A 26,012-nucleotide genomic window follows, 5' to 3' on the forward strand; every position below is an offset into this window, starting at 1 on the left:
TACATTAAAAGCATACATTAATGTTGATGTTAAATCCACTATTGTTTTACAGAGAATTGTTAGTCTATACAGCATTTAATGCAATTACATCAGACGTAACTGTTATTAAATTACAGAAAAATGAAGAGTAACACCTTACTTAATTAAATGACAGTAATTAGATTAGTAATTAATTACACCCAACACTGATCGCATACAAAACAAAATTAAAGAAAGCGACGACATATACAGTATAATCCAAGATAATGTGGTCATAAAACCAAAAGTTGTCACAAAGGCAGTTAATCAAAGCTGACACTCCAGATTCTCAAAATGATCACATGACATGAGAGGAATTAAACACACAACACAGAGGAACATGCAAAGCAACATGCAAATGTGGATTTTAGCTCCATGGTTCAGTGGGTAAGATTCTTTGCAATGTGTTTATGCGTGTTCAAGTATCTGAGTATTAACTACAAGGAAACAGATTAGTAATCACTGGAAGCATGAGGAAACAATACAGTTTCTGAACATTCTGAACATGTTTCACAGAATGCCTTAATCACACTAAATTCTGTTTTATCCCGTTGGTTTGGTCTCCATATGATAAAAACCACTAAATGAACATAAATTAAATATTAAGACCTATACTGCATGAGAACTATGGAAGAATATAAATATATATAAATATCCTGCAGGCCTCTATTGATACTACAACAACAAAAACCTCCAAAAATAGCTGTTCATAATATACATATTTGTTCCTGTATCACAGGATGAACCTTAAAGTTCACCAGATCATAAATCACAACTCCTGCTCTCTAAGCCAGCGGGGTTGAATTCCTTCTAGACCTTTATAAGTTAAATTTGAAGTTAAAGAAACTAAGTGTGTAGTGTCCTCATGCTTTCAACATGTGCTAGTACAGATCCGGAGAGACACTTACGGGATTGTTCATTTGACTGAACAGCTGCTCTGCTTGCTACATTGCAAAGGAGGGAATCATGGGAAATGAGGAGGAGGAGGAGTATGAAGGGACCCAGTAAAACAGCACAAGCTTTATCATTAGCTCTTCTTTCAGGTTAATGATAATGTTCTACACAGGAGAATATAAGTAACCAGAGAGCAACATAAGAACAAAAAGAAGCCAGCCGAGTCTCAAATCGGAGTGAACTGCCGAGCGGTTCTGATTTTTTGAGGTTTTGAGACACAGCTGCTGTCAGACAGGAGAAATTAGACAAAGACAGCAACATCTTATCAATACTTCAATAAAGTTCCCATGATGCCCTCTAAAATGAGTGACCATTAAGCTGATGCAGAAAACACATTCAATGAAACAACTGGCTAATTCATTGAACGTAATTCCAGTGGTATAGCGATTAGTGGTTGACTGATATGGGTCTTTAAAAAAGTAGATGCTCCTAGAGCAGGATGGATAATATAATGCCAGAATAGAGAGAGGCCACATTTAAAATCTATAGCATTCATTTAAAATACAACTTAGAATAAACTTTTAGGATTAAAAAAAAAAAAAACATGTTATCATGTCAAACATTATGTTCAATTCTGGACTTTCAATAATCAACTGGAATTTTTGACATTCGTCATGTGAACTGATGAAAATGTACTTTTCACTAAGATTGTTATACTGATTAAATATGCACTACCGTTCAAACGTGTGGGATCGGAAAGAATTTCAAACGTTTTTGAAAGAAGTCTCTTATGCTCACCATTTGATCAAAAATACAGAAAAATAGTAATATTGTGGAATATTATTACAATCTGAAATACATTTTTCTATTTTAATATATTATTAAAAATGAAAATAAAATAAACATTTCTTATTATTATCAATCTTGAAAACAGTTGTGCTGCTTAATATTTTATTGAAATATGATGCATTTTTTCAGGGTTCTTTTAACCCTTAAAGACCTAAACGGCCGCCGGCGGCATAAAAATAACTGTTGTTCTTAAATGTTTAATAACTTTTGAACCACTAATCCAATTTGTATGCTTTAAAAAGTCCCATAAAGAGGAGATTCGCGGCTTTATTTTGGTATCGTGTTCATCGCGATTGGACATTCAGATGCTATGTAGTGAATGTGATTGCATCATCAAGTTTTGATCAGCATTGATTCGTCAAAGAAACCCATGTGATTTGTTCCTCTGAGCCAAACGAGCAGTTTGTTGATGCTTAGTCCCACCCCCAAGCCCAGATCGGTTGAAACTACATAAATATATATAAAGTCACATTTCCTTCAGTGCTCTATTACAATGTTTCTATTTATTTTTCTTCCTGAACTTTTTTGGACACATCTACATTGTAAATAACACTAGATTTTTACTGAAAATCGCCTATAATAATGTTATAATAAATGGCTATAACTTGCTTAGGGATTGTTACATGTAGTAAAAATTTCATCTGGAAATCTAGAATTTCCAAGTACAACTTTCTAAAGGAAAAAATCCAAACTTCAGGAGGATTTGTTTGAGCTGAGTAAAAAAAAAACACAAGAAATCTGCTGCCGTTTTTCTTAAATCTGGTAAATTTATCCATTCTAAGACAAAATAAATGTAAAATTGGTTATTTAAATGAGCTAGATTGAAACATCAAGTTCTCTTGTTTAAAATGATATATGGTACTTGATGCTGACTGCCATAATGGGTTAGAAAAACAAAGAAAAGGGCAGGCGAGTCATGTGCTCCAAAAATGGTCTAGGTCTTTAAGGGTTAATAAACAGAAAGTTCAAAACAGCAATTTAACAATGTAAAAGTCAGTTGGATCAATTTAATGTATCCTTGCTGAATAAAAAAAAATACTTTCTTTAAAAAAAATCTTACAGACCCCAAACTTTCGAAAGGTAGTAAAATATATATTGCTAAAATTAAACACAAAAAATGGATTTTTTTCTTATTTTACATAATATTTATTCACTTCAAATATTTGAAAACAAAAATGTGCATTATCTATTGACAAAGTTGTCGGTTGATTCTGGAGTCGACACAAGGGGGAGCAACCACTTTTATTAAGTGCCAACGTGGCCAGTTAACGGCCGATGCTGATAGATAATCTTAAAATCGGCAAATATCGAATTATCAAGGTGTCAGAAGGAAAATCATACCTTTTGTAACTGTGTCTCCAGTTTATTGCATTCCTCTTTCTTCTGCTCGATTGCGATCTCAAGAGACTTGAGTTTGGAGTCTTTCTTGAGCCCTGATGAGGCCAGCGAGGAGGCGTGTTCTTTTAAATCTATGAGACTTGACTGGAGGAAGAGGAAGACGAGACCAGAGCTGACCAAAATCTCAAGGAAACACAACTCTAACAGTCATGCATGCAAATCTCTGACGTACCTCTTTCTCCGTTAACTCCAGCTGTAAATTGTTCACCTTCTCTTTCAGGTCTTTATTCTCTTTTTTATATGAGTCCACCTCGTCTAGTCTCTCTCGGTCTTCCCTCTCTCTTTGCTCTTTCAGGCGCTCAATAATTCGCTCCTGTGACAAAAACACATTGCACCTGCACTCACGGATAATTGAGCATGCTAAAACTATTTACACTTCCCTAATACACATGGTTTATCAATACATGTCTGTGTATGTCTTCATTCATAAGGGACAAATTCACTAACACTTGCTGTAAAGTAGGGGTTGCACAGACTAGTCGACTTTAATGCTCTGCCATGACGCTTTAAGCTTGACGTCGACCAGTCGCTGATCATGGCCTATAGAGGGCGCAACAGGATAAGAAATCTTTTAAAGGGATAGTTCACTTTGGAATTAATTTTTGGTATGTTTTAGCTTACCTCAAGGGCATCCAAGATGTAGGTGTCTTTGTTTCCGCAGTAGTTTCAATTTTGATATTTTTAGGTCAAACCGTTCTTGTCTGTCAGTCATATAATGCAGGTCTATGGTAACTTCCTCAAAGAGCATGCACAGAGAAGTCCAAATTAAACATGATTTAATGACTCGTAAATGTAAGTACACATTGATGGCCTAAGACACGAAACGAGCGGTTTGTGTGAGAAAACGAACAGTATTTATATCGTTTTTAACTCTTGTAAACACAGCCACGTCCAAGTGATCTGATGGCGCCGGCGCTTCGGTCTTTTCCGGCAATTAATTTCAAAGTGAACTATCCCTTTAAGTCCACTTTTACAGTTTCCAACAGTTAAAATTACAAATAAATACATAATCCGAGAGCACTCCACAAGATATGTTTGACTATACCGTCTGGATGGTCAAAATTGATCGAGTGAATGCACGATTTAAATAGCTTTTTGTATATGCATGTTGCTCGCCGTCTCTAAACTAATGCGCTGCTGCATTGTAACATACACACAGTAGCTTGAATGCAGATCACGCGCACACAGAAACATTCAGAAGCACAGAAATGTATAGACAACACTGTTCTGTAATTTATTAATAAAATAGCTTAGAAAATTAAATTGTTTGCATATATTTCTTAGTAACTAAAACCCACAGCTTCACTATTAGTAGAGAGATGCTGGTAGAATTAATTCACTTGTCGACTCGACTTTAATCAGATAAATGTCGACTTTAAAAAAAATCTGAAGTTGTTCAACCCCTACTGTAAAGTTGAAGCAATGCTGCACAGTCCCAGAAAAGTATACTTGTGGCATCCTTCACAACCGAGCACTCAAATCTGGCCTGAGTGCGGGGGAATTGTGCTATACTTAATAGACTTTTTGGCTATGTTTTTATTTTTTACCTGATTTGCATAATTTGCATGATTTTGGAGAGATTTCCAAAAGGCCTCTTTAAAAAACTAAAATCAGCATATTTGAGGCAGCTCTGATTTTATGTGGTTCTAGTCTACATTTTAATTTCCAGCCGTGTTTTTGGTACCTTCTCAGACAGAGCTTCCTCTAGCGTGGCGAGGGCAGTGTCAGTGTTGCTGGAGTCCGTCTGGAGAGACTTCACTCTGTCCTTTAGATTCCCGAGCTGTTTATCTTTATCCCTCAGCTGCTCCTGAAGGTTTTCAATCTAAGAGAGAGGAAGAAAATAAAACGGGTGTGGATATAGCAAACATCTAACTGTTTATCCAGAGTTCTCTTTGAAAACTCATGATTGATCTGAACCATCTCATGTAGTGTGTTCTGGCGATCAGTTATTCACAAATAAAACATCATATGTAGTTATATGTAGCAGCAGTGGCACTTTTAGATCATTTTGTCTGGTATTGCTTCAGCGATGATGCATTTTTGTAGGCCAACCCATAAGTTCGCATCACCCTGGTTCCCTCGGAAAAAAATAGGATTTTTCAATTAGCTTTTTGATTATTGCAGAAAATAAGCTCTGTGACCAACATTTTGTTCCTCTTCGCAACTGAACACACATTTTTTTGAAGCATAAATAAAATTGCAAAAAGTCAAAAGCTAAGAATGGGCTATATTTGAACCACGGTCACATGACTCCAATATTACAACCATTAATCTTCAACAACAAAAAAAACAACAACAAAAAAAATCACATGTAGGGTATTACTGATATATTGTAATGTTGTAGAATAAAATGTGAAAATATCTTGACTTGAGCTTGTTTTAACCACAAACCTTATTTCAGGCATTTAACTAAAAGCCCATTCAATAAACCCATTGACTTTGGGACGATGGAAATGTAGGGGTGATACAATCACACACTTCACCTTTAAAAAAAAAAGTGTTTTTAATTTGACTTATTATCTTGATTGCTGATTAACAATCACTTATACAAGAGCGCTGCTTGTTTGCTCTAAAATGAATGCATTAGTTGTAAATTCACTATAAAGTTACAAATAAACCTTTTTGTGCAGAAATTGTTGGAGCATTTGTCACAAAAAAAAACATTTCAATGTGACAAGGGGTCAACAAACATTGTCAAAACAACAACGGAAAATGTCAAATAACAACAAATTGCACTGACAAAGAGGAACATTTATAAGCCAGCATTCACTGACATGGATGGATGTATACTTCATATTGCTGTGTGTGGCGAGTCATATAAACTGTGCTGCCATTCAGAAACCGCATGTACTCAAGGCCATCTTACAAAGATGGATAACCTGGTCTGATGTAACGGGAAAAGTACCTGGACATCTGAGCAAGTCATATGGTCTGTTGGGTCATCTTTCACCTTGTTTTCCATTTGAACGGGTTTGTGTTAAAGGAAGCCCGAGGATAGTTCAACCCACAATGTCTATTGCTGACTGTGAAACATGGTGGTTGGTTTCTAATGGTACAGGCAGCATCTCAAGGGAATATTTATGCCTGATGATGTTCTGAATGGTCAGATAATGGGCTAGATTTCACTTCATCCCTTCATCCTTCCCAAGAACTGGATGCTTTTCTTTTTGATGAATGGTGCAATATCCCATTAACCACAATTATGGAGCTGTATGAATGGGATTCAAGAGCAAATGAAGCTGTTTTAAGTGCAAAAGGAACTACTGGGTGTTTCTTTGTGTGGATATGTAAGCAATGCAGGTTGTTGGTGATGTGACTTAAAATATCCGATAAAAGGAGATCAAACCAGCACAGAGAGCAAAAGATCAGAAGTTAAATATGGTTTGAAGCCTTTTTTGACACCGGAGATGTTTCCTGTGTGGCTGAATAACACGAAAAAGGTTGAAGAACCCAGCAAAGCATGCGGTGAGATGGTAAAGAGAGGGCAAAGATGAAAAAGGAGTTGAAAGAAGATACAGTGGAGAAATGTGGCAATGCTCTGTGGCTCTGTTCCTTGGAGATTGTTAAATGCATTCGAGGATTGCCTTATCTGTGAAGAGTGCAAGCAATTCTGCTTCCATTTTCAGTCAAAATTCAGCTCACTGGGTATTAGAAGAGCTTTAAGTGCATTTCTAATGCTGACTATAACTAATGAAAAATAAATTCTGCTTTTTCACATCTAGAAGGGAACATTTTCAGAACGATCTCTCAAAGTTATGAACAAACGTTCTTCCAGTAACGTTAATAGAATGTCCGTTTTAAAGTTTGTGTGTCCATCAGTGGTCAATTTTGAACATAGTTATGACGGTGTAATGTAATGACAAAATATAAGCAAACGTCCTTTGACTTACTACAGAATCTGAGGTGTCGCACCATCAAGTAAAACAAAAAAACATGGCATTGGCATTACTTCAACAAACATCTCGCTATCCCTTGGTCTATAATAATGTTCTAAAAGCATTAAAACAAAAACATTGATAGTACATTGTTCTTGGAAGGTGTTTTCTGAAATGTTTTAGTTGGAGGTTCGACCACATTTTATAAATGTTATAACTTGTTTTAGAATGTTTAGTGAACATTCAAAAGTAACGTTTCCATAATCTTTTAAAAATTATAAAATGGAATGTTTCCTTAATGTTATCATAACCAAGAAAAAAAAAGTTTTTTAAAACATTTAAAAAACTGGACAATAAGAACATTAGCAAAACGTTCTTAAAACATATAATTAGCAGGGCTCAGTACAAACCGTTTTCAAAAAATAGGCAATATTAAATGCTATATAAATCTGTTACATCTACAGTAAAAGAGGCTCTACATATTTTCAACATTACATATTTTCATTTTCAAACCCAGTTGCTTATATCACACTCTTCCTGAGGAACTAGGTACTGCTTGCCAACATCGACCCCAAACATTACTAAATGGCCATGAAAACAGTCTGACCTAATCTCGGACCTTTAATTCCTGAGTGATTTACCTTCTTCTGCAGGACGTTGATCTTGCGTTCTTTGACTTCCAGCATGTCTTTAATGTCTCTGATCTCCCCAGCCAGTGTTCCCTTCTCCTCAGTCAAGTCTTGCAATTGCTTCGTCTTCTTATTAAGGAACGATTCCTTCTCCTCCAGACGCAATCGGAGAGCGTCCACCTAACCAACACACCATGAGCATCAGAGTTCATGCATAGCTGATGAGATATGCCTTCAAGTGCTAATATGGCAATAAGTCAAATATTATGTTTGTTAACAAGTGAGAACATCATTTCGTTAAAATGAAATAAGACAAGATAAAAAAAAAAAAACTATTTAAAGTAATGCACAAACAATGGGAGTCTATGGAGCAGGGCTTTGCACAAAAGTAAATTTGAAAAATAAATCAAATTAAATAAAATAATTTTTGCAACCTCTGTTTGTAGGATGGCAGCGCGTTGCTCTTTGGCAGTGAGGGACTCTTTGAGCACTTCAATATGCTGTTTGCAGTCTGAATTCTGATTATTCAGAGTTTCCAGTTTTGTTTGCAGACCTAAAAGCTCGGATTCTTTTTTCGAGAGCTCCTGCTTGAGCTGGTCAATCTAAAAGACATTGAGAAACAAAAGAAGGCACGGAGAAAGATCATTTTCTGTTATTTGTGACACAGGGAAAAGATTTAGCATATAAAATGTTACAAAACATCTAGACAAATTATTTTTAATGAGACATGTTTTAATAGAAAAGCTGAAATGAGTATGGGAGTTTTCTTCTCTATTCTGTACCCTCCTCCCATGAAAGATAGATTTCAGAACGCAATCCCCATTTAATATACATCAGCCATATCAATTATTGATGAAATGAGTTCTATAAATATCACAACAAAACCCCCAGCTGATTCACGAGCATGTTAGATACAGCAAAGACATCACCAGTGACAATACCCACGCACATGTGCACAAAAATCCACCTCTTCTAACCAATGACAGATAGAGAAAATCAACTTTTCTGTCAAGATGCAAGCCAAATTGTAAAAGTGGGCGGTGTAAATCAAACAAACCAATCAGAACTCGGTATCAGAATATCATTACATCGTTGCATTAAAGGCACAATTCACACTGCACCGACAGACGGGAGTGTTTTGACAAGAAACACTGTCAGGACAGTCGTGAGAAATATTTACACAGATCCTACAGATCCTATTTGAATACTGCTGCTTCTAGCATTACTCAGCAAACCTATCATTACAATTCCACCAGACATCTGTGAGGATGTTCTCTGCCACTTCCCGTGACACTTGAAACCCATCACTACAATTTGTGAAAAATACACATTTCTTTATAAAAAAAAAAAAACCCTCAAAGATATATTTCATCTGAGGATGCACTGTTAGAATTTTCGCTAACAACAGTATAATAATTAAAAATATTTTTAATGTTAACCGATATTATAAATTTTGACATATTTGCACGGATATTGTAAATCTTTACTGTTTTATCTGCTTTTAAAGTGAACATAAAACAGTGTTCACAATCCATCTCACTTAAAGTAATATGAAACAAATAAAGACAAAAATCTATGGCGGGACATTTATCCATTGAGAATTGATTGGATCGTGTCTGTTTGTATGATGAGCGATTGGAGGGGAGGGGTTGGTGATGTCAACCTGAATAGGACAGTGGTTTCAGTGACAAAGCAAGTTTTCACATTTCACAAGATTACAAAGACAAAACTTTCTTAACAAAAAATCTTTTGGAAACATTCACTAATGAATCTAAATTGCAGTGTGCTTCCAGAAGATTGTGTGTGGAAGTTGTGTGGACTATTTTAATGATGCTATTTTAATGATTTGGAGCTTGTGATCAGTGTATACTTTTCTGTCCTACTTTTGTGTTCAACAAACTAAATAACAACATATGGGTTTACAACAACAGGAGAGTAAATAATGAAAGAATTTTCATTTTTTGAGCACAGAAATAGTGTGCGTTTCACTTTATCAGTTACATAAACTGATCCATTTTTATCAGTCTATGGCTGTTTATAGTTTAAAGCTCCCTAAAGAAGTTGTTTACCTTGGACTTCATGAACTTGGTGTGGTTTTTGTACACCTCCATCTGTTTGATCTCCTCTTCTCGATCCTCCGTGTTCAGCAATCCATTCGCCTTCAACATCTGGATCTCATCCTCCAGGTCCCGAATGTTGCGCTCCAAGGATGCGATTTTGGTGTCCTGGATAAACAATTTAGTGGAAAAATTAGCGACGTTGTGCTCCATCATCTTAAGCTAGTATGACAACTTTGGTGCGATTCTACGGATCGAAGCATGCCAAACCCAATTCCCAACAGACAGGCGGGATCACAACACCAGGAAGACAGGGATCTGCGAAACTCTAACGTCTTGCAGCATCGCCAGTGAGCATCTGCAGTACTGCTGCAAAGCCCAAGCAGAATCGGTCTTTCTCATGCTAATGGATCAGCATGTAATCACCATTTGGTAGTACTGAGCGCACATCCAGCCCGGGCGGAGAGACGCTCTGGGAAAGAGAGAGGCGTGCGTGTGCCTCTTTGGACTGTGAGACCGAGAGTTGCAGCGTTGCAGCTCCTTCTGCTTTTTAAATAAATAATACAACGTCTTTGGCATTAGCTATGGTCCATCTCCCATTCAGACATAAGAGAACGTTTGCCGTTCCTTCTCACAAGCTCTCTCCGGTAACCCGCCCTTCCTTCTCTCTCTCCCTCTCCCTCTCTCTCTCTCTCTCTCTCACTTACCACTCACTCTCTTGTCTTTTTATTTTCACAGACATCAATAGGCACCATTTTCACACGAGGCCTTTGAAAACCAATATCCCATTTCCCATATACTGTACACAGAGAGTCGATTCCCTAGATAAATCACAGCTAGGCTTCTCGTCAATGTTTTTAAGGCATAGCCTATTTAAATGTGCAATAGTTCTATTTGTTTTTAGCATATGGATGTAACGCGATACCTTGTGGCTTTATGAAAGATAATATCCATAAGCAAACAGATCACATTGCTCTCTTTTCTGTCATCCTCTCCCACGCCTGCATTCATGCTCTCTGTGTTGTAAACAACTCCACCTGTTCCCATGACACCAGAATCAGCATCCCGGCTCAGCCAATAGGGCGAGGGAACACTACCGGTGATGCTAAAGGTTAAAAGAGCTATGGAAACCAGTACAGGTGGAGCAGCTTTTGCAGTTTTTGGTTGAGGGAAAATACATAAATCGAATTAGCGAAGTTGCACTTTGAATAGGAGTATATCATCGATGCTTACATGTCACATGGATGCAGGGGTGAACTCTGGGTAATATTTAGCTCCAATCAGAGTGGACCCGAGGGGTGTGTGTGCGTGCCTTGCATGAGGTCATGCTTTATTTTTAGAGCGGTGTGTAATGCTTCTGTTGGCAGGAGTTGCTCTGTCTGTGAGCGCACAAACCCACTTACTGTTTCACTCAGCCATTAACCAGCATGCTGCAGTGGATCTGCTATCAGACATGTCTCTTGTCTTTCTGGTTTATTCTGTTCATATTCTGCTTGCTTTTTCAGTCTATTGTTCTTCCAAAGCAGTCAGAACATGCCATAATGAACTTCATATAATGACAGTACACAAGTCTTTTATACTCACCAAGGATGCATGTATTTGATCAAAAATATATTAAAACAGCATTATTGAAATACTTATTATTATTATAAAATATATATATATATATATATATATATATATATATATATATATATATATATATATATATATTTAAATGTAATTTTCTAATTTATAAAGTTGTGCTGCTTAATATTCTAAATGATGATTCATAATTTTCAGGATTCTTCAGTGAATAGAAAGTTTAAAAGACCAGCATTTATTTGAAATAAAATTCTTTTGTAACACTAGAAATGTCTTTCCTGTCACTTTTGATCAATTTAACACCCTTTCTTATGCACCCTTGATGAATAAAAGTCTTAAAAAAATCATACTGGACCCAAACTTCTGAAAAGCAGTGTATGAAAGCATACCTTCATCTCTATGATAGTCTGAAGAGCTTTAGTTTTCCCAGGGTCTGGGTGATGCTGGTTTCTGCGATGAAGCTCCTGAGAAAAAACCTGAACATTAAATTAAATATAATTGCAAACACAAAACACAAAAATAGAAATACCAAAGCTATCACCCTTTATAAAAATAAATATAGTGTGAGGTTAAAATCTATTATTTACTGTAGCCCTAACTCTATCCCTAACTCTGACCCAACCCAAAGTCAATCCAGGAACATCTGATGATCACATTGTGCATTCTGATCTTATTCACTTTTTCACATTTGTATAGTTTCATCTTATTCACACTTTTCAGTCACGTGAGTGGCGCAAAGACCTGGAGGGCAAAGCATCCATAGACCTGCATCAAAGGTCTCTCTTTTCCATCTCAAAAAAAGAACAAAATATGCCCTTGTGATCCATAAACAGCCCCTGCTGTGGTATTTCAATCACTAAAAACACACATACAGGTACTATGCATCATCAAGAAGGTGGATACTGAATTTGGTCGTTTAATATCAATGTCTTACTATATTATTATAGTACAAACATGATTAAAATGACAGGTGGGCAATGGGGGAAAGCCTTGTTTTGCCCTCCAGGTGGGCATTTCTATAAAGGTGTGATGTCATGTGAAAACTCTTTGAGCACATAGTGAATGATGTGCATTATCTGTGTGCTTGCAACAGTGCTGGCATGGATCTCCTCACGTTTTTCTCTCGGGTCCAGATGACTCAGTGACCATATGCTGTTAATGTCTAAGTTGCATCTGACTATCTCTCTGCTTATTACGATTGCAAACCACTTAACCTCAGATTGTTCCATGGAGACTGTCTCTATTGAAATATAGTCTCTTCTTTGAAACGGTTACATCCACTAAAATCCACTTTCAAAAGTTTTCAAAAGTTTGGGTAGAACCTGATACCTCTCTCAGATGGATGTTTTCCTTCTCTTTCTGGTCTAATATCACCTCTAGGTGTCCCAGCTGAGCTTCTGCTTCTGCTATACGCCTGGCTCGCTCTTGTTCCTCCTCATCTGATGCTCTTCCTGAGGCTGAGGGAAGCCCTTTACTCTGCAACATCTCCAAAAGCTTCTTTATGGACTCGTCTCTGGCTCCCAGCGTCTGCTTCTGCGTCTCGATCCTCAGCTCCATCTCTTCCAGCGTCTTCCTCAGGAGGAAGAGCTCTTTGGCCTGACGGTCGTGTTCGGCTTGGAGTCGACGGAAGTTCTCTTCGGTCAGCTCGATGGTGGTGAAGTGATCGCCCCCGCCGCCCCGTGAGCCGCTCTCCTGCTGGAGAAGATGGTTGAGGTCGCGTTGAGTCCTCAGCTCGTCCTGCAAGGCCTGAATGGTCAACTGGAGGTGCTGGAGAAGAAAACGAAAGCAGGAATGAACTCGACATGCTTTGGGATCTTTGGGATTTAGACAATAATCAGAGGGTATCCTCAACCAGACCCATGTTTTGAGATCGAAAACATCAGGTTAGATTTTGAAATAAAGGTTATGAAGATCTCACTGTGTGTATAAACATATCACACTGTGTTTTAAGGCCCGTTCACATCAAGAACGATAACTATAAAGATAACTATATTGGCGTCCACACCAATGCACGAAATCGTTCTGTTTATTATAATCGCGCGCTGCCGTTTTGTCATCTGCCGCCTTAAATGCTTGATCTTTTTAAAGCAGGATGAATTCTGATTGGCTGTCAATGATTTTATTGTTCATCGATTCAAAAAAAAATTCTGAAAGTGATTCCAATCATATCATCCCTCTTTGCTATTATCGTTATAGTTGTGGTGTGGACTGCTATTCTTCTAAATTTATAATGATCTTTAAATTTAAACTAAATCTTTGCCGTTATCATTATAGTTATTGTCCGTGATGGGAACGGGCTGAAGTTTTCAGCATCAAGCTATTTTTCTGTCCTCAACAAAAGTTAAAACCTGAAAAGTGACAAAATCACAGCCAATCAAAACAGATTTGATGTTGGAAGAAAGGAGTAGGGACTTTGGACCAGGGTAGCTATTCTTAACTAAACCTAAAACTGAAAACTATTTAAAAAAAATTCTGTAATTGAAATGAAGCTATATGAAATATAAATGTTAACAATTAATTAACAAATAAAAATGAAAAACGTTGCCTTGACAAGTGAAATAAATGTTTAGGTTAAAAAGTACTAAAACTGAAATAAAAATGAATTACGGGGAGACACTACAGGCAAAAACAGTGTTTTTTCCTGCATCTGTCAATTTTGAGATTTTGGGCTTTTTGGCTTTCCATAAAGCGTTTTTTCAGACTAGTGGGCAGAAAACATCCACAATACACTTTGAACTGTATCTTTTAGAGCACTTTATCTATTTGCATCTGTAGATTTCAAAATGAGTTTTTCCTCCTACATTGAGCCAGAAATCTCCACTTCAGTAACACTTACACCAAACTTTACAGTTTTATTCTTTTCTATATTATGAAGGTTCTTACAAAGGGGTTTGTTCATATATCATTTTCCTGATTTTATACATTTTATTCTTTAAAAAATGGCGAAAATTTAATTATTTTTGGCTGTTGACAGTATTTTCTGATGATAAATAGAGATACAAAATTCCCTCTGTAAAAACCTTTGGCTCTAATATATCAAATAAATGAAACAATATTTTTTAAACTGAATTAATCCAGTGTTCAGATTTTTGTTCTAGAAATGTATGCAAATTAGTGCATATTTAATTAGACAACACCTCATTTGCTCTTTTATATGGAAGCTTGTTTCCGCCACAGAATGAAAAATATTAAAGGTAATTGCGACTTTTTATCTCACAATTCAGACTTTTTTTCTCACAATTGCGAGTTTACATCTCGCAATTCTGACTTTATTTCTCAGAATTGCGTGATATAAAATCACAATTGCATGTTATAAAGTCAGAATTGCGAGATATAAATTCAGAATTTATTGATATAAAGTCGCAATTGCAGGTCATAAAGTCAGAATTGCGTGAAATAAAGTCGCAATTGCGTGTTATAAAGTCAGAATTGCGTGATATAAAGTCGAAATTGCGTGTTGTAAAGTCAGAATTGTGAGATATAAACTATTCTGAGGGGAAAAAAGTTAGTCTTTTTTCCCCCTTAGAATTGGCCTGATAACTCGCAATTGCGAGTTTATATCTCACAATTCTGAGAAAAGATGTCAGAATTTCGAGATATAAACTCGCAATTATGTGTTATAAAGTCAGAATTGCGAGATGTAAACTCGCAATTGTGAGAAAAAAAGTCAGAATTGTGAGATAAAAAGTCGCAATTCTGTCTTTTTTTCTCGCAATTGCGACTTTATTTCTCATAATTGCGACTTTATATCTCGCAATTGCGACTTTATTTCTCAGAATTGCGACTTTATTTCTCACAATTCTGACTTATATCTTGAAATTGTGAGATAAAAAGTCGCAATTATTTTTTTATTTTTTATTTTTCAGTGGCGGAAACAAGCTTCCATACTTTTAAACGTAAAATTTCAGAAAACTTGTAATACAAAAAATGTTTGCTATTATTAATGTAATCAATCAACTGGTGAAGTATGGTGATATTTATTCGTTATTGTTTTTATATTCATCTGGGGTGTCTTGCCTTAAAGATATTTAGTTTTAAACATGAAAATAGTATATAAATCACTTTAAAAAGATTGTTGACTTACAAAAGAAAGTTGACTTAAAAAAAAGTGAGGAAACCTGTTGCCTTAAAATTATTAAGTAAATAAATTTCATGCGTAACTTGACAATTCCACATAACTTAATTATTTCAATTACGCATTAAGTTTATGAACAATTTTAAGGCAATGGGTTTACTCACTTTTTTTAAGTTAAGTCAACTGATCACTTTTTACAGTGTAAAATAAGCCCTTTGGACCAATGAGATTTCTCTATGGGCGGGGCTAGCATCGTTTGTGGTTTAGTGTACAGATTACTTAACTGGTTAATTTTTTAATTCATAATGACTTTGTCCTTTTTTTATTGCCAATCATGAATGCAGTAAAATGCTGATTTCTGAATAGCCAAACTGCCAAATTTATCAATATCAATACACAGTAGCCTATATGTCTTAGTAAAGGAATCCAAATGAATGATATGGCAGGAAAACCACAGTGTGGTCTATTCTAGGAGAGGAAACAGGAAAAGATTAGGTTTCTCCTGAGAAAAGACTAACTAATAACACGTTAAATAAGGTTAATGACAAAAAACTGTGCTAGAAATAGTCACAAGATAATGGGGTTTTCTAGTCTATGTGGCACATGTGGTGCCTTCGGCAGAATGAGAGAGTATATGGGCCCAGAACTGGATCAGATAACCCACAATCGTCTCCAGAAATTTAGATCAACACACATCCTTGCACTATCACAAACAGAACACATAATTCCGTCAGAAGAACCGGTCCAATCGAGAGTCACAGGCTTTTGGTCAGGATTTTAGGGATAAAAACAACAGCTATTTAAGGCCCGAGTACCCCGTCTTAGCTTATCTTGGAGGAACATGGGAGGAGCAGATAAGGGAAAACGTTCCTTTTTGAGGTTGTCCTTATATAAATCTGATCCAAGATAATTAAAATAGCAATTGTGGTCTCAGATCAGCAGCTAGTAGGGATGCACTGATATAATTTTTTGTTGTTGCTGTTGTTATGCTGAAAGTATGCTTGCCAATCTATAATGTTTTGCATTTTTTCTTTTTTCTAGTTAAGTTACTCTTGATTTTTTTTAATACATGTACATGATTTTATCACATCAAAACATACCATAGAAAATGGTAATTGAAATTTGGCAAAAATAAATAAAATAAAATAAATCTGCTTCCTATATGAAAGCTTGTTTTTGCCCTTTAATTTGAAAAATAAAATAAAATAGGTAATTACGACTTTTTATCTCGCAATCCTGACTTTTTTTTCTCCCGATTGTGAGATATAAACTCACAACTGCAAGAGAAAAAAAAATCAAGAATTGTGAGTTATAAAGTCAGAATTGTGAGATAAAAAAAATTACAATTACCTTTTTTTATTCTGTGGCGGAAACAAGCTTCCATAGCTTCCAATACCGGCCTAATCAGACCAAAGCAATAATTAACAATCCAAATATGGTTTATACTGATTGTCACCATTATTGTGCATCCCTAGTAGATAAGAACAACACTCAAAGAAACCTGTGAGATCTGAATCCAGGGATCAGGTTCAGGGTACAGTCTGGTTTTGATTAAAGATCAGGGACAGGATCAGGTCCCATGTTCTGCGCACGCTAGCGGTGGCGAACATGACAACAAACCTTTGTCCTCCTGGCGTCCATCAGGTGCTGCATGATTGTGGAGTGCAACAAAACAGAAAAAAATGAAACACAGCAGAGTGAGTGCAGAAGGAGATGGACTAAGCAATGATACAAGAAAAAAAAACTGATAACATTATTCAAAGGATTCAATTACAAAGAATAATGAGGCATTTTACATTCAGGACACTGTATACAAACACATTGTTAATGGAAACATAACAGAATGGAAAATACAATTAAAGACCATATAGGAAGTCATAAAGTTAATGTGAATGATCATTCTGGAAAGAGATTAGATTTTAATGGGATAAATGCAGTATGATTTATATATTTGAGTTATGGCAGTGTAATGCCTGCCTTTGACCAGCAGAGGGAAGGGAAGAGCTGTTTCTGAGACGCACGAGTGAACTGTGAGCTGGCTTGTGCCAGCCTGTCTTAGTTCCAGATCAACGGGCACTCAGTCTTATGTAAGAAATGCCGTTTTGGGCTGGTACACTTCTGCCATTATACATTCTCCTCATATAGAGACAGACACACACTATAAACACATAGAGGACGCATGCAGGCAAATGCATGCAAACTACACAAAACCACATATTTGATATTCAACAGCCACAATGAGGATGCATAATATCCAAGTCACATTTCACCCTAAAATCAAAATGAAAATAATGAGAAAAAAAAAATATATATATATATATATTATATATACACACACACACACTCAAACATATGGCACATAGTTTTGATTTTTTCCCTCATTGTTCTCAAAGGATTTAAACATATGTATTAAGCAATCAGCATAATGTATAATACCATAATATACTCTCTCTTTCTTATATATATATACACTGTTACGCACACACACACACACACACACACACACACAGTTACGAATTTCCAACAACTCAAGTCAAAATAAATACACTCACACGTAACACACACACACACACACACACACACACACACACTTACATATATATATATATATAAGTTTTAAATCTGAAAGTTAGTGTACCGTATATAAAGTTATTGCCTTTCAAAAGGAAGAGTCGATTCTGAGTCAATGAAATTAAATGAGTCATAAGCCGTTTCGTTGTGACGTCAAGACGAAACATTAGCATTTTGCCCGCCCACTTATTGCCTGCGCAGACACCTGGGAAAACTTGAACCCCCTCAAACCTGCAGCTGATTCCTGTGGACACTGGACAGCATCATGTCGAGAAGACGGCGCTGTGCTCTACAATGTGAAGGTAAAGACAGTTTTTATACACTGCCCAAGGACGAGCATGTGAAGAATCAGTGGTTTAAATTCATCTTTATCATGATATCACAGCAGTATAATCCTAAACTTTTGCTGTGTTCCCTTTTACTGACGATTTCTTCTCAAATCTCGGAGTTCAACGCAGGATTCGCAAATCGCTTGCTTTTGAGCATGGTGTTCAAAATACTTCGTTTTGAGTTTTATATTGTGTAGGTCTCCTGCTAACTGGTTAACTCACATTATTACTGTCTTACTGAAATACTTCTGCTAATCAGTTGTGGGACACTATTACCTACAACTGTGTCTATTAATGCAGATTGTCTGTCGTTCTCACTACTTTGAGGAAAGATTACGCATGGAGCAAGATTTGTTTTACCAACGTTTAGTCAATCAAGCTAGAGCTCGGCTAACGTATGCACTGTTACTGATACAGTTTCCTCATGTTCACTGCAATAAATTAGAAAAATACTCAATAAATAAATAAGTACAAGTAAAATAATCGGTTTAATGGTGGACATGCACTTGTTAATGCTGATGGTGAGGAATTACAGTTGCAACATCTCATAATGTGCCTCAAATCGAGTAGTGTATGATGAGAAACGTCCTGCTCGAGTCGTCCTTGCGATGGAGGTTCGGGTTGAATGACTAGTTCTTCCAGTGTTTCATCATCGGACTCGCGCTCGGATTGATATGGTAATCAACATCATTGTTCGTTACTAGTTTACGATGTAGGAAGCCTCAGGACAAGCAGAGCTGACGTTGTTATGGCAACGGGCGTTTTTGTTTTCGACACGCATGCTGTACGTGGTAGACCAATCACAACAGACTGAGCCGTCTGGCCAATCAGAGCAGAGTAGCTCGCGGAAAGGAGGGATTTAGAGAGATTGATTCATCTGACGAGTCGTTTGATAATCAATGAAAATATGGTGATGTGCAAATGTATATTATGAGAAAATGAAACGTTGATGCATGTAAACCTGTTGGAGACTCAAAAACAACATTAGGAAACTTTAAAATAGCATAATGGGGCACTTTAAAAGTAGCCCGGCTGCATTTATGCAAAATATAATTTCTTATTCCTTTATTTTAATTCAAGGGTGAGCTATGACATGTTCTTGCCAGGTTTTGTGAGATTCACTCATCCTTATAATGTAACTACCAATATAAATGACTAATTGGTCTATTTGACTCGCTGCTGATAGTCTGCGCTCGTTCCCTCTTAAAGAATCCAATGCAGCTGTAAGGAGTCTTTTGTGTTTACCGCAGGCACATTAGCAAATTAATTCAGACTCCTTAAACAGACACACACGTTCACGCACGACTGCAAACGCACACAAATTCAAACATGCTCTCAATTTATCACAGATAAACGTTACGGATACAGCTTAGATATGCACGACACACACAAAGACAGAGGAGATGAGAGTTTGGCTAATTAAATTTGTCGACCGAACAAACTCTCTATTTCTGTTGTTTTCACTCTTCCCAGATTGTGTTTCCTTCAGGTCAGGACGTTTATTGAGGACACGAGGCCCTTCTGTCTACCCGTCTCCTTCCCAATTCCTTATCCTCCCCTCCTCCTCTTTCCGTCTCCAATCAATAATCTGTCTTGGCTGGCAAAGAATTTGAGGAAACGGTCCAATTATTCCATTTGCATAATTACAACAGTTTGCTAGGAACCACAATCCCATGGGTTGCAAAATGCTGGCCAGAATAAACTCCATTCCTTATGCCCATATAGGAGATATATGGTCCCATGCATTTAAAGGGACCATGTTCACCTTTGGAAAAGTAAAAGACTTTTTATTTTTGGGTGAACTGTCCCTTTAAGAGCATGAGGTTTGAGTAGAGATAGCTGAGTCATTCAGAAGTGTTCAACTTTCATGTTGTGTGTGTGTGTGAGGATCTCTCAGATGCACTGAAGCATAAGCAGGCATGAATATGTATCCCATACGGCAGCGAGTGATAAAGGGAGAGCTGGCAGCCGGCAGGAATATTCCACAGCATCCCGAGGCAGCCCACATCACTTCCTCTCTTTCTCATTACTCATTACCCCCCACTATTATCACATATTGTATCTCTATATGCTCTGTGTTTAAAACGAGAGGAAAATGTTTTTAAAAATGTTGCGGATCATGAAGACTGGAGTAATGATGCTGAAAATCACATTATTAAATTCTAATAATATTTCACAGTATTAGTGTAAATAAAACTATCATAAACACGTGTTGTGTTTTCATGTTTTATAGGGACTTTCCATTTTTTTATATTGTACAAACTCTATATTCTATACATCACCTTACACTAACCCTAACCCCTAAACCTACCCATCACAGAAAACTTTCTGCATTTTTACATTTTCAAAAAACATAACTTAGTATGATTTATAAGCTGTTTTCCTCATGGGGACCAAAAAATGTCCCCACAAGGACAAGAATTTCAGATATTGCCATCTTTGGGGGGTATAACGATAATGTAGGGTTTACCAGGATCACGCATACACACATACATACACGCACACGCACACACACACACACACACACACACACGCATGACAGACGCTTCATCTTTCTGCACAACATCCATCAGCTCATTCCAAATGTGTAAAAAAAAAATCTTCTGGCTGTCAACCTCTAACTGAATGATTACACAGAAAGCAAAAACAACAACCGGAACATAAAAAATAGCATTAAAGTGATCAATTTTTGTAGCACTCCAACCCCATCATTCAACATAATGGGATGAGTTGCTGAATACTGGCTATAATACTGAATACTATGAAAATGTGGCTGTTGTTAATATGTTCATTGTTATCGCAACTATATTGTGACAATTAAACAACATTTTTTAATTTTGAAATGCACTAAATAACACCAGTGTTGTGTTTAAAGAAATTAAAATGATCCATTTTAAATTGCATGTTCATTCTAAACCTTAATTATCTAGATCAGGGGTTTTCGAAGTGGGGTCCGTGGAAATGTTTAGTGTAAAGTTTAAAAAGAAAAAAAGAGGATGATCATATTTGGAGGTCCTTGGTATTTAAATGATTGAAACCCTCTGATCTAGATGGATTTATTTCATTTTTGTGACTGGACAACAATGACTAAGTTTACATGTGCATTAATAATGTGATTCTTTCTAATAATCAGAGTAAGAGTTTTTGTTGTTCTGATTATACTCTAAGAATTATTTTCACTGTCTTTATTCATATAACCCATGCACAGTACAAATGTTATTCGCCAAGCTCTTCCACATATATGCTTGCAGGTTCTTTGGTATCTGGCCTCTGTCCTTTTTCCGGAGACAAACCTAAAATGCCTCCATTTCGATATTTTCGACCATTCAGTATATTGCACTATGTTCATGTCGCGCAACGCTGTCCACATAAACACACGTGCATTTAGGTCAGAGTTGAATATGTGATTAGGTGTTTAAATGACTGCTTATTGTGATTAAAATCAGCATATGCCAAGTTTTAAGTTTTTATGAGCTTAATCTCATCAATTTGATCAAAGCATTGTGTTTACATGAGGTAAAGTTTAATAGCAACATTGGCTAAATCTCCTTTTAATCTCATTATGAGGGTGCATGAGAGAAAGAAATATTTCATATGTGGATAGCCAAAGCCACTAAACATCTCAGGGATTATCATCGCTGCATGCTAGGACACAACAAACACTCACACACACACGCCAGCACACACACACACACACACACACACACACACAAGATCAATAACCACAATCTGTGCTGAGCAACTGTAGTTAATGTTCTTCTCCACAATCACCCACCGCACACACACATATATTTATTTATAGTCTCGTTATTCACAAAAACAGTGGCTAGAAAACGGCATTTCATCTCTCTTTCAATTCTTCACTTGTCTATCACAGAGCATTGTTTTTCTAATCTGTCTACTAATTCCCTCCGGCCACTATTTCCCCTTGCAAATGTGCTTTTCACCCATCCATCCATTCCTGTTTAGTCTCCTCCACCGCTCTAGACTGGTAATCACGATGAATGCATGAGAAAAATCTCTGATTAAAGAATCAGTGTCTGTGCCTCGCATTTAGTTTTCGGCAATTTGTTCGAACAGGGAAAGAATGCGATCGAAGATCATTACTTTGTTAGCCGTGGCAACAGGAAATGGAGGCGTTGTTACTACCCATAATTCCCTTCTTTTGGCTTAGTCATGCAAGAAACAGTGCAAGGAGACGGATCCTTCATTGAAAAAAGGGAGAAAATACAAATTATGCTGCTTTAGGAATGGAAGACGTGCCTTTCAGGTAAAAGAGCTAATCGCCTTGTTAATAGAGGCATCTTTTTGCATAATTTGAGATACAATTATGACATCATTGTTTTATTGCTAGTTTGAAATATGTTAATGAAACGTAATTTTGATCATCAATTTCGTCTTTCCCCATTAAAGATAGGAGCTGTATTAGCATCACCAGAAGCACTGCTAAGATGGCCACTTTTCTTCAAACGACTTTTGTCATTCACAAGCAGAACTGAAGATTGTGATGATGTTCCTCTGCGAATGTAGACAGAGATTGACCCATATATTCACCTGTTTATGCCAGAAGAAACAGCTTAACTCTACAATTTACTGTACATGTCGTCTGGATGTTTTCCTGCATAAAAGTAACACTGTACCAACAGTGATTAAAACTTTAAAAATCTGAAATTAAAACCTAAAACACTATGATTTTCGGGATTGTACACTAACTGACATCAGTGTCTGTATCCTTATCAGAGGAACATATATAAAAAAAAAACAGATGTCACATGTTTTGTTGAGACTCCCTCACAAGATCAAGTAGTGTGACGGACTGAGCCACTTTGCTCTGATTTAGCTTATGTGTCGTCTGGATGGCTGAGTTTGGAAAGCTGTTGCATGTTAAGCTGGCGTAGAGACCCACAAGCTTCCACAGACCTCTGGATCAGATGCCAAACAGCCTCGGCAAAGAGTCATGTCTCAATTACAGCACATGCCCACGCTAGCACTGGATGAAATGAGCATGCTCATTTAAATGCTAATATTCTGGTTGTATGCCATTAGATTACGCCCTAGATGATTTATATTACCATGAAACGCCATATTAGATTATAATTACTACAGAACAGACTAGATTGAACAAGATACACTTCTTACCATGGTACTCTTGTTGCACAGTGATGGAAAAACATCATTTAAAGGGATAGTTCACCCAAAAATGTAAATTCTGTCATTAATTACTCACCCTCATGTCTTTCCAATCCAAACCTGTAAGACTTTTGTTCATCTTCAGAACACAAATGAAGAATTTTTTTGATGAAATCTGAGAGATTTCTGTGCCTCCATTGACAGCTACGCAACTACCACTTTGAGTCTTCAAAAAGTTCATAAAGACATTGTAAAACGAATCCATATGAATTGAGTGGTTTAGTCTAAACTTTCTGAAGAGACTCGATCGCTTTATATGACGAACATATTTTTTCTTAGCTTCATTTTAACTTGGGCGACATGAGAGTGAGTAATTAATGACATCATTTTAATTTTTGGAAGAACTATCCCTTTAAGCCATTTTGTTTGTGATGCTAGCGGTAACAGAAAAGTGGTGACTGAAAAGTCAAAACAGCTTATTAATTTTAGCCATTAAATGCACAATCGAAATCTGGTCTTTCTCAGTCATGCTGAAACGTGCTGTGTGGATCATTATTCTCCTTGATACCATCACATTTAAACACAGACCATCAAATCTTGTTACCGTACTGTACTCAAAAACAAGTCAGCCCCCACTAATCCTTTTTGTATTGGCTTTCTTTCCGGCACCCGAGGGGCTGAGCAATTGAGAGAGCAGGAAAAAAAGGAGTCAGAGAAACTGAGGAGGCGACAGAGAGAGAGAGAGAGAGAGAGAGAGAGAGAGAGAGAGAGAGAGAGAGAGAGAGAGAGAGAGGGAGGGAAAATAAAAAAGACCTCAAAAACAACCAACCACACTTGAGCCAAACTAGCCCACAGCGCCTGAGGACATTCTCACTCATCCGTTCACCTCACCTCTGAGTCTTGAGCTACAAAAGAGCCATTAGCACCAAGCACAACCCACCCAACAGATGCACCCCGATCATCATTCATCAAAGCCGGACTGCTAACATCAAGGGGAACCATCAATCCAAGGGGAGAGGATCGTTTTAGAAGAACTAGACTAAGATCAAGAGATTTCACAGGCTATTTAGATCCAATACCACTTTTTCTCGACCCTGTGACCGAGAGGATTTACCAGACTTAACAGGAAGGTCACAAGTTACATTATTACAACCCTTTTCAGATGTATTTTATTCATGCAAAGTACAATTTATTCCTAAAGGGAATAGACTCTTTAAAAAAGCATCAAGTGTAATGTGATAGCATTTCCTGCACTAACATTTCCTGTATTTATACTGCCATTTAAAAGTATGGGGTTGGTAAGAAATCAATATTTTTTATATTAAAGCTGCTGTCCGTAGCTTTTTTTGGGTTAAAAATTATCCAAAATACATATTTGATAAAATACATAACCAGCCAGTGTTCAAAACTATCTGCTTGCCTTAGCTCGATGCAAAACGGTAAGCTTGTAATAATGTTTTTAATTTTAGTGGTACTGGTGGATTTCCGCGGGAGATTCGAGCATGTCTTTGCGTCATTACGTCACATCTGTACACATAAAGAAGGAGTCTCGGCTAGTATAAGCTATATTGCGTGTGAGGATGTTGGAGGTAGAGATTTAGAGCCTTTTCTCACAGCACTTGATATAATTAAACTTATCAATTTGATGGCGGATCCAGAAAGGTTCAAACGACGATCATCATCAGTGACAACTAGAGACTCACCCGCTGTAAAATGCAAAAGACTTCGTTCGGACTTCGGAGTGGCTACAGAAAAAAAGAGACTGCAACCGGACCCATGCGAAAACAAGGATAATATCGGAAGGACATTACATGATGTAGTCACGCAATGCTTGCTGACGTTGTTAACATTAACAATTAGAGAACATAGTATAGCTACTTTCACGGTTTTGCGTGAAATGATAACTTATAAGCAATTGTTAGATTTAATCAGCGCGATTTACTGCAATGTCAGAACCAGAACAAAAGTGAATGTTTCTTACTAGTTCAGATGACATTTCCCGGTGAAAATTCTTATGTTGGTCATACTTCCAAAAAGAATAATCTGTGATTCTGAATGACAATATCCACATCGGCGCGGTGACTGACAGCTGCACAGACACTCTCCTCAAACACTGTGTTCCTCCGCGCTGTGCCGTGTCGAGGGTGTTGAACTACAACCCACGTAAAGTTGATAATTCCGCGAATGACTGCAATTGCAGATTTCGAACAGAGATGGCGACAAAGAGGAAAAATGCCGGACTGCAGCTTTAAGTAACAGTAAAGGCATATATAACGTTACAAATATTTTTTTCAAATAAATTCTGTTCTTTCTAACTTTCTATTCGTTAAAGAATCCTGAAAAAAACGATACGTTTTATTTAGGCTGCTTTAACCTGTGGGGTCCTTCGGCCCAAATGGACCCGAAGCATTTAAATAAATAAAAAATCATAGCTTCATCGGAATGGTCTGAAATTTGGTGACTTTGTTGGTACTTGGTATATGAACACCCAAAACAATTGGGGACAGGATTTGAATAGTCTAAGTGGTTGTAAAAAAAATAGTAACACTCAGGACCTTCGGGTCCAAATGGACCCCCATGGGAAATGAATAGGAAATTGGCAA

At 37.0% G+C, this 26,012-nt stretch overlaps 1 protein-coding gene across 7 annotated transcripts in view; it reads right to left on the bottom strand.

Moving 5' to 3' along the window:
* Positions 1-26,012, bottom strand: part of erc2 (ELKS/RAB6-interacting/CAST family member 2) — a 60,706-nt gene that overhangs the window by 17,667 nt on the left and 17,027 nt on the right. For 4 of the 7 annotated variants that reach the window (XM_056272492.1, XM_056272489.1, XM_056272495.1 and 1 more), the window contains exons 3-12: positions 17,000-17,026; positions 12,634-13,071; positions 11,694-11,768; positions 9,733-9,888; positions 8,098-8,265; positions 7,676-7,843; positions 4,844-4,981; positions 3,332-3,472; positions 3,103-3,243; positions 927-962 (exon numbers count right to left, since the gene is read on the bottom strand). In XM_056272492.1, the coding sequence (XP_056128467.1) occupies positions 927-962; positions 3,103-3,243; positions 3,332-3,472; positions 4,844-4,981; positions 7,676-7,843; positions 8,098-8,265; positions 9,733-9,888; positions 11,694-11,768; positions 12,634-13,071; positions 17,000-17,026 (1,488 nt within the window). Of the gene's footprint in view, positions 1-926; positions 963-3,102; positions 3,244-3,331; positions 3,473-4,843; positions 4,982-7,675; positions 7,844-8,097; positions 8,266-9,732; positions 9,889-11,693; positions 11,781-12,633; positions 13,072-16,999; positions 17,027-26,012 lie in introns of all 7 variants that reach the window. The other 3 variants (XM_056272488.1, XM_056272493.1, XM_056272490.1) reach the window with 1 other exon arrangement.

The sequence above is a fragment of the Rhinichthys klamathensis genome, unplaced genomic scaffold (assembly GCF_029890125.1).
Source record: "Rhinichthys klamathensis goyatoka isolate OS25496 unplaced genomic scaffold, OSU_Roscu_1.1 h1tg000339l_1, whole genome shotgun sequence".
In the NCBI taxonomy this organism is placed as follows: domain Eukaryota; kingdom Metazoa; phylum Chordata; class Actinopteri; order Cypriniformes; family Leuciscidae; genus Rhinichthys; species Rhinichthys klamathensis.